Source organism: Ipomoea nil, unplaced genomic scaffold, assembly GCF_001879475.1.
Source record: "Ipomoea nil cultivar Tokyo-kokei standard unplaced genomic scaffold, Asagao_1.1 scaffold1617, whole genome shotgun sequence".
NCBI classification, from domain to species: domain Eukaryota; kingdom Viridiplantae; phylum Streptophyta; class Magnoliopsida; order Solanales; family Convolvulaceae; genus Ipomoea; species Ipomoea nil.
In genome coordinates this window covers 199,019-209,068 of record NW_017618045.1, presented here as the reverse complement: position 1 = coordinate 209,068, position 10,050 = coordinate 199,019, and the positions used below count along the sequence as shown (strand labels likewise).

Below are 10,050 nucleotides of genomic sequence, written 5' to 3'. Positions count from 1 at the left end.
AAAGGGTTGGGAAGAAAGTAGGGCTTGCAAATTGCACTAGGATAGTGCTACGACAAGAGCAATAATCCGACGTCGGAAATGTCATGTCGCATTAGTGCGTTGGTTTGTTTTCATGAGACGGGTAGTCTATCCTATCCATCATTGAAGGTTTCATGTTTTTCACCAATACGTTAAGTATATCTCTTCAAATCATTCATACCCTTTCCCAAAACATATTGTCTATTTTACTTTTCCATTTTCTTGATGCGTGTACTGTAAGGGTTAGTAATTTGACGGAGTTCTAACTTGAAATGGATATGGCAAGTACGATAGATGGGCAATATCATTAAATTGGCTAGACCTATATATGCTGCTTAGCTTGGTGGTCCCAAGTCGGTATCCTATTTATAAGAGAATATGATTTTGAGGTTATTTTTTTCTTTTATAAATTAGATTTCCCGACTTCACCACACTATATCTTGAAACTTATAACCCGTCCAAATCCATAATAAAGATGGAACTCTAACACGGAAAACAAGTCTTGTGCATGTGATCCTTCTTATTCACTAGACCAATGCTCTAAAGTGATTTATTTAATTATAATTGTATATATATAGTTTTACTATATATGAGCTTAGATTTTTAGCTGATATGAAATACATAATTGAATTTGGTTTCAAAATCCATTGAACCTCGGTCTCATATGAAACACGTTTTTCAATTCTACATAGTATATATAGTAGTTATATTTTTTTATTTTTTGAAAATCACAAGTTGATGAACATTATTGCCTTGCATTCACTACAAGAAAAAAGGTGAAATATCTTCACCTCGTCACCTTCCACACCTCGGTTTAATAAGATTTATGGATGTGATAAATCACAATGACCCAGCAGTCTATTAGGTGGGAGACTATTTTCGATCTCAATACTCTCAACTTTCAACAAATCATCTTTACTTTACTAATAACACATGTTAGAGATCATATACTGTATTATATATATACAAGTTACATTAGAATAGGATATTAATAAGCTAAGGGGTCTATATGAAAATCCAGAATAGTACAAAAGAATAGAACTTTGGAATCTCTGGAAAGACTTTTGAGCCTTTGAACAACCTTAATGATAGAAATCCTGTCAACAGGAAAAATGTCAGGACAGTCCACGAGATCCTACTGGTTGGTTGATGAAAGATTTTTCTGAAACTCTGAGTTGGAACAACTAACGTAACCTTAATGATTAAGGAATCGAGGACGATATCATAAACTCACTTGGCGTATGCGTGTGGAAATGCATGCCACACATAATAATGTTACGTAGTTTCGGAAAATTTCCAAATTAAAGATGTACGTAGGATTGCATTTTTCAAATTGGGATATGATAGACTCCATAATTTTATAGGGTCATCAAAATTCAGTTGATTTAGTCTCACCTATTCCTAAAATAAAAAAATTCAGTTCAGTATGCAAAATTTTTTGAGATAAAATTTTGTTGGGCGGAGGCTGATATAGGGCCTTAAAGGTCAAGTCTAACATTTAATTTCAAAAATGTGTGGCGATATAAGGAAATAAAATTGCGTATTCGCTACGAGCTATAACTTTTGGAGTAATAAGTGCTTAATTCTAATAAATGATATCTGATCTAAATCACGAGTTTGGGTCCCAGCAATAACAGTCGTATGAGAGCGAGGGAATTGGTGGGCCAAGACCGAGTCCATCACCCAAAATTAATGAAGGAACTTGAGAGCCTAAGTTGATGTCCCTAATAATGATAATAGCCACTGCACCCTACCTATTAGAGGAGGGAAGAGCTAGCAATCATTACATCATGGACATGGTCTTTATTGTAAGGTGAACTACTTATTATATTATCGTGGACATAATTTACATTGGAAGGTGGACTTATGACATACATGCATGTTCATTTTTGCTATACTAAAAATTGGTACAGGTAAGGTGGACTAGTTATTATATTGTGAACATGATATACATTAAAATGTAGACTGTTGACATACATGTGTATTCATTTTATTAAACTAAAAATTAATTTTTAATACATTGAAAATCTATTTTTAGTGTGAGCCTTTTCTTTGTATACTATCTAAAAATAAACATCAATATATAATATATTAACACTTAATATTTAATATATTAAAAATAATATTTATTAATAGTTTACTTTTCAATAGTTAGAATGAGTGATACATATAGAAAATGAAGAAACTATATTCAAACAAAGAAGTCAAGTTGATTGGTTAACTTTGTGGTTAAAAGACATATAACTATAACTTTTTTCCAAATGGAATGTCAAACTGTCAAAGGTTTAAATATCAGTAACACTTTTAATTTTGAATAAGTATTGACTGTATATGTTATTATATTGTATGGGCTATATTTTCTAGTTTCATTTTTCACACACTAATTTCATTATAGTAATATTGAAATATCATTTTAATTACACTTCAGATTCATTTAACAATATACAGTATTGCATGAACTATTTTTTTAGTTTCATTTTTCGCACACACTAGTTTCATTATAGCAACACTAAAGTATCGTTTTAATTCTATTACAATTTTATTTGACAATAGACATATCTATTGCATGATACGCCATTGGGTCATAGTAACAACAAAAAGAAAAAGAAAAAAAAAAAAAACAAACAAAATCGTATTGGAATATGGTCCACACATCACTGTGTGAACCATGATCCACCATATAACAACTAAAGATGAATGGCTCTTGTTTTTGTTTTGCTTATACTCCGGACTTATAAAACGATCGGACCGACATTCTACTACACTCAAATAGTTTTGAAGCAAACTAACTTGGTGTAAATGAAATGATCCATATAAGATAACTCAATTTAGGTCTATTAATTTATACAACACTGTACTATTATTATTAGTAATTAGTAATTAATTATATAGTGTATATATAAAGCTTAATAGGACTATATTGGTTTTGCCTGCCACTATTTCTAAAGTCTTAATAAAGTGCTTTTGTTCCAAGCTGTCTTATCATCAAGAACGTACTTGTTGATTGCCATTTTAATTCACCATTTCATATGAAGTGTAAAAGTTGGGACAAAAATTATGTCATTAAAATTAGAATTGAGCAGAACTTTGGATAGTGTAAAAGTTGGGACAAAGTTCTTTTACTTAAAATATCTTTTGCTTAACTAGTTTGCCCTGGCCTTTCATAAAATGTCCTTCATGTTAAATTATCATCTATTCTTTTATTCGATTATATATTTTCAATGGTATCCAATGTTATTAGTTTAAACTTTAAACTTATGATATATATGCATCCAACAAGGATCGGACATCATTTCTCACCTAAAAACTATTTATAAATAGTAAATAAGATGAGAACAATAATTCTGGGAATGATTTTATTATCGATCAATTTGTATTTAAAGTATAAAAAGACACTACAAGAAAAATGCACATAGACAACACTAGAAAGACAACAGTTTTTAAGAAAAGTGTTGTCTTTTGTATAAAAGACAACAGTTTGGTCCAAAACCGTTGTCTTTGATGCAACACTTTTGTCAAAGACAACGGTTTTTACTTAACCGTTGTTGTAAGTGTGTTGTCTTTGTGCATTTTGTGAAAAGACAACACCACAACGACAACGGTTTTTTAAACCGTTGTCTATGTGCGTTTTTTTTTTTTTTAAAAGACAACGGTTTTTTTAACCGTTGTCGTTGGTGTGTTGTCTTTAAGCGCACTGGAATACACAACACTAGAAAGACAACGGTTTTTTAAAACCGTTGTCTTTGTGCGCTCTTTTTTTAAAAAAGACAACGGTTTTATTTAACCATTGTCATTGGTGTGTTGTCTTTAAGTGTACTCGAATACACAACACTACAAAGACAACGGTTTTTAAAAACCGTTGTCTTTGCACGCTCTTTTTTATTTAAAGGACAACGGTTTTTTTACCGTTGTTGTTGGTGTGTTGTCTTTAAGCGCACTAGAATACACAACACTACAAAGACAACGGTTTTTTAAAACCGTTGTCGTTGCGCGTTCTTTATTTGTTTAAGACAACGGTTTTATTTAACCGTTGTCTTTAAAATATAAAAAAAGATGTTAACATCTTATGTATGAATGTGCAACATCTGGTATATAACTGGGTTGCTTCTGTGTTAGGATGCCCGCAGGAAAAATAGAACCTGAGACCTCTAACATAATAAACTCTAAACCCACCAAGCTACACCAACACTTATATATTTAAGCGTAACATCTAGGATATAACCAGTTTGCTTCTGTGTTGTCTCTGAGAACAAAGACAATGATTGTATAAAATAGGTTAAAGATGCTACCAGGAAGGATAGAACCCAAAACCTCTAACATAACAAACAAAACTAAACCCACCAAACCACACCAACCTTTGTTTACTAAAGTGTTACACCTTATCTTTTACTTATAATTTTGGGCTGGCAGCTTTGACCTCCGGGCATTTGAACAAAGAAAGAATACAATTCAAAAGTTAATTTAATAATTATATTTTCGTTCATATTTAAATATAAAATTATTCACCAAAATTTCAATTTTAATTAATTAAAGTTTTATTTTCAATTACAATTAAGACCAATCTATGAATTCAAATAATAACAATAATAATAATTATCAAGTATAAAAAATAATAGATTATATCTATAATATTTTTTTAAAAAAATTGGGGGCCCTGTGCGGTCGCGCCGGTCTGACATGGCCTAGTACGGCCCCGGCGGTGCGGTGTGGTGTTCCGAATGGTGCGGTATGGTGTGGATCGGCGTAAGGGCGGTATGATAGGGGCCTAGGTTGGTAATCGATCCTTTCGGCTAGCGCATGACTAACAAGGTTAGCTATATGTTGGTAATCAACCATTCCGGCATGCATGGGACACGTGGAGAATGGATATGAAAGAGTAGTTGATATTGTACAGTTAGTTATAGCCCATTTCTTTTGCCGCGATCTTTGTAATAATTGGGCCGCCATCTGTCTGGGTAATAAAGGACAAATTATGATGTGCAACTGTGTGCACCATGGTGCACACTGTTCTATGTTCATAATTACCGAACTATATATTCATAATTTTTGAAATTCATATTCATAATGATTGAACTCTATATATATTCACAATTACAGAACTCTATGTTCATAATTTTCGATATTCATATTACCAAATGTTGAACTCTGTATTCACAAATCACAAAACTTTAGTATAGAAATTATGAATCTACAGTATAAAAATTTTGAATATTTACACTACAAAAAAAAAAAAAAAAAAAAAAAACAATTTTTAGTGACAAAAATTTAGTGATGGGTAGAAAAACCCCTCACTAAATGTATTATTTGTATAATTTTTGTGAAAGTAAAAAATTACTCTAATTAAAAGTTTATGATTTAGTGACAAAATTTTAATTATATATTTATTTTAAAAGTATACTCTGACTATTGACATGAAAGATATTGTTACCATCATCATTATCTGAAAATTATTTCACTCAAATCTCATTCCCACCAAAACCTTATTTTTAGGCGCCCAAGTCTAATTGCTTCTAAAACACTAGTACAAAATTGAACATACCACCGGCTTCGCACCCATCGCACAGCTACCACCGGCTTCACGTCACACCCACCACCGTTCACAGCCACCGCGACAAAGCCACAGCCACCACCGCGACGCCGACGCCACAGCCGCTGCCACGCCGTTGATCTGAACCCCTCCCTTGCCCTGCGACGATGGCGGCCTCCCTGTGACGACGCCACAGCCGCCGGCTCCGATGTGAGTTTGTGAGAAATTTTAATTTATTGATTTCCTCTTGCCTATAAATAATTAACCATTCGCCTCTGCATAGTGTTCATGTATATTGTTATGTTATTTCATATTGTTAATAGTTCTTCAATATTTTCACTCTATTTTCCTCGTTTTCTCGTATGTATATTTAGGTTTTTTTTTTTCTTCTATTTGCTTGATTTTGTTTCTACTATTGCAATGATTTTATGGTATACAAGAGTGATTTCCGCAAGAATTACAAGGAGAATTTTCCTGATAACAAATCTATGGCCATTGTGAGATTTCTTAAAGCATTGCATTTAAGTTATTCTTAATACTAATTGCATAGTTGTTTGGATGATACGATCATAATGTTATTATTATTTTAAGCATTATCACTATTGTGTTTTTGTATATTAAAATTGAACCAAAGCTTCAATTGATAGATTATTTCCTGTTTAATTTCATTTAAGGTTGGGAAAGCTGGTGGTGAGAAATGGAAGGCAATGTCTGACTCTGTGAGCTCTGATCTTCTGCTTTAGAGTTATTATTAAGTTTGTGTATTTAAATTTGAATTAAATTGCTCGATACATCTGTCACACATTTGCTATATGGACTCTACTGTTAGGAGAAAGCTCCATATGTGGCAAAGGCATCACCTCTGAAGTCTGAGTATGAGAAAGCTATGCAAGAGTTCAAGAAAAATGTCTCTGTAATTCTCTTTGAAATTGATCACTTTTGATATTTTCCTTATTTCACATCATTATTACATTACTTTTTGCTATGATTTTCCGCTAATGGCTTTTTAAATTATCCTCTACTTCTCTATTGTAGAAGAGTAGCAGCTCAGAAGCAACTGTGTCTGAAGAATCTGAGCAGACTTCTGAGGTGAAAGACAACTCTGAGCATGAAGCAAGCTGTTAGGTCTGTTGCAACAAAGTTTCCTTTACTGTAGGGTTTGGTATTTCAATTGTTTCACAATTCAGACTAATTCCTCATGATATAGTCTACCGTTTGCATGTTAATGAGTGTAGTACTTAGATGGTTTTCATACTTCTGTTGAATACATACTTGACAAGAATGTATCTACACATATATATACTTTCTATTATGAGAATGCAAACATGTCATCATATTATTAAGATGTGTGGACAATATCAATCTTGAAATGTTTTCCCTCAACCTTTAGAGCAGCTTTGGTGGTGCTACATCTTATTATATACTCACAGGATTCCAGAATTTCCCCCGGTTACTTGTCTGTACTTATATTGTAACTTGTAAATGCTCCGTAACTATTTTCTATATATCAGATTTGAAGATCTGAAGGACCAATTAAGAATGCGTTTATTGAAGAAGCGCAAAGTTAAAAGAATCCAGTTTGTAATTACAAATGGGGGTTTATCTATAGAATTGAATACATATGCTTTAATCCGTCCAACCAATCCAGGTCTGATTTTATTTCTTCATAGTTTCGTGAACCAAATATCTTCAAGATAATTGATAACTAATTTATTTTCTTCTTTCTCAGGGACTATTACTTGGCTTGATTCTGTCTCTAACCTTCCTATAAAGGTAATCAATCTTAATGTCTTCTATTCTCACAAACAAGAATACAAGATAAAACTTTAGCCTTGAGATGATGGTTTTAAATGAATCAAAATGAACAGCAGTCTCTGGACAGGGTAAACTAAGTGGAATTTAATAAAGTTGTTGTTAATTGACTTCCTGTAGTCTGTCTTTGTTTACTTATGTGCAACTGGGCAAGATAGAACAAATCTTACTTAAGTGACTACTGATCATTCACGTGTTCTCATATTCTACGTTTGATGTGATGAGCATTACTAGTTTGCTAACAAATTAATACTCAAATTTTTAATTACTTGGTGACTTCATTTAACAATGATCTATAGGTCTGTTGATCTCATGGTCTTACCAGTGAATGGTGACATTGTATTGTGTCTAATTGATATCCTTGATCTCTAAGGTATCACCATTGTTCACTTCGAAGGTTGGTCCAGGGAACTGTCCATTCACTGTTATTGTGTTATGGGTATTGCACGACCTCTTCACTGGTGTTGCTTGAATATGTTTCACAACTCTAATCAGTATCTTCCAGTTTATGAGAGCCAAATACAAACCAAATGAAAATGAAAAATTAAATACTGAGAAAAGAGAGCATTGTTAGGATCAAATTCTTACAACAAACTGGTGTTTGTGAACTTCAGCATTTGCCAAAGAAAATGCATTTGCATAGAGAACCAAAAGGCTAATGAACAAGAAAGGGTGGAGCGATTTAGCAATGCTGTGGCTGAATGCTTCCATGTTGCAATTCAGAGTTTATCAGGTATGGTAGATATATGTTTTATGCTTTTACTTGGTGAAGAGAAAAGTATCAAGGCCTTTCTTTTATACAGGGGATGAGGTTGGTAGATTTGATTTCAGAATGATTGTCAGCTTAAAGGGCAGACTTAGTTCAACCCTATAGGAGCCGGTGCATCCACTAACCTATCAAACTACTAAATTCTCATAATACTTTGCTTCCATTAGATCTAATATAATCTGCCAGGTTCATAACTTTTGCATTTATGGAAATTTGTTGGCAGCATCTCTTTTGTTGTGGCTGGATTAGTTGATGAATGGGCTGCTCTCTTCTTTGAAGAGCTTGATTACATTAATGAGGGAGAAAATGTGACACTTTTTGTAGAGATTTTGAAGAAAGTATACTTCAAGGAGGTCACATATCTATGAGAAACATGTCTTTGTTAGTATCATGTACATCATGATACTAATTGAGAGGCATCACACATGGCTTAATGATGAGTTAACTACCAAAGTCAATGATCTCATAAACCTTCGTAAAACTCATTCCAAACTTGAGGCATATACATGTCTGTTAAACTTTCTGATGTACTTTCTGATGTAAGTTGGTATTGAAGAGCATGTCATGCCTACTATTTATTCTTTGGTTCACCCACACAACATCACTGATATGAATGTATTGACAAATTCAGGTAGAGAGGAAGTTCAGTGAAAGTTCTAGCTCTTTGACATGGTACACGGACAGAGTAAAGGAGCTGGATTTGAAGTTGGCATCCTTAGACTTGGTTCGTGAATTTTTTTTGTAGTATTATGACTTGGATGATATATGATTCGATTAGAATTGTTCATGGAAGTATTTAGACTTGTTAATTAGTTCTTTTGTAACTACACTTGGCCATGGTGAATGGATAAATTGATTTTTATATGATTAAAATTTCAGCAGGTTAAAAATAGTTAAAACCGTTTAGACAACGGTTAAAAACCGTTGTCTATTTTACAAAAGACAACAGTTTGAAACTGTTGTCTTTTCTACAAAAGACAACACTTTATGAGTGTGACTTTTAACAATAGCGGTTTCAATAACACAATAGACAACAGTTTATAACTGTTGTTTTTTAAAGAAAAGACAACAGTTAAAAACCGTTGTCTATGTGCATCACTTTTAACAACACCGGTTTCAACAACATTGAATAGACAACGGGTCAAAAACTGTTGTCTTTGAAAGAAACGACAACGGTTTAAAACCGTTGTCTATGTACATGACTTTTAACAACACCGGTTTCAACAACACTCAATAGACAACGGTTCTTAAACCGTTGTTTTTTCTAGAAAAGACAACGGTTATTAACCGTTGTCTATGTGTGTGACTTACAACAACACCAGCTTCAACAACACTTAATAGACAACGGTTAAAAAACCGTTGTTGTTTCTAGAAAAGACAACGGTTATTAACCGTTGTCTATGTGCGTGACATACAACAACACCGGCTTCAACAACACTTAATAGACAACGGTTAAAAAACCGTTGTTGTTTCTAGAAAAGACAACGGTTATTAACCGTTGTCTATGTGCGTGACTTACAACAACACCGGCTTCAACAACACTTAATAGACAACGGTTAAAAAACCGTTGTTGTTTCTAGAAAAGACAACGGTTAAAAAACCGTTGTCTATGCGCGGGACTTACAACAACACCGGCTTCAACAACAGAAATTATACCCCTACGACAACGGTTATTAACCGTTGTCTATGCGCATTTTTCTTGTAGTGAGATATGTATTTATAAGAATATAAAGAGTCTTAGTTAGGATATGAGTGGTAAATGATATATTCTCAATAATACAGGATCGAAAGAAGGAGAAGGAATTTTAGTGTACGTATAACACAAATTAGAGTCCTAATACGCCCCCTCAAGCTTAAGGTTCTCTATAAAGAACATTGAGTTTATCCCTTAGATCATTTAACCTTATTGTGGTTAGTGACTTGG

General features: G+C 33.3%; 1 protein-coding gene and 1 long non-coding RNA gene across 2 annotated transcripts; both read left to right on the top strand.

Moving 5' to 3' along the window:
- Positions 1–5,855: 5,855 nt before the first annotated feature.
- On the top strand, positions 5,856–7,039 carry LOC109191067 (high mobility group B protein 3-like). Its single transcript, XM_019341642.1, has 4 exons — positions 5,856–6,042; positions 6,220–6,264; positions 6,375–6,458; positions 6,581–7,039. Exons 1-4 carry the CDS (start codon positions 5,974–5,976, stop codon positions 6,668–6,670), a joined length of 288 nt encoding a protein of 95 aa, XP_019197187.1. The 5' UTR covers positions 5,856–5,973; the 3' UTR covers positions 6,671–7,039.
- A 286-nt stretch (positions 7,040–7,325) lies between these two features.
- LOC109191068 lies at positions 7,326–8,935 on the top strand. Its single transcript, XR_002055869.1, has 3 exons — positions 7,326–8,237; positions 8,350–8,665; positions 8,758–8,935. It is a non-coding gene; the product is annotated as an uncharacterized LOC109191068 (long non-coding RNA).
- The last annotated feature ends 1,115 nt before the right edge of the window (positions 8,936–10,050 follow it).

Coding starts and splice junctions, on each gene's coding strand:
- LOC109191067 (XM_019341642.1), top strand. CDS start 5,974: ATGGTATACAAGAGTGATTTCCGCAAGAATTACAAGGAGAATTTTCCT. Junction 6,043..6,219: donor ATAACAAATCTATGGCCATT/GTGAGATTTCTT, acceptor ATTTCATTTAAG/GTTGGGAAAGCTGGTGGTGA. Junction 6,265..6,374: donor GGAAGGCAATGTCTGACTCT/GTGAGCTCTGAT, acceptor CTCTACTGTTAG/GAGAAAGCTCCATATGTGGC.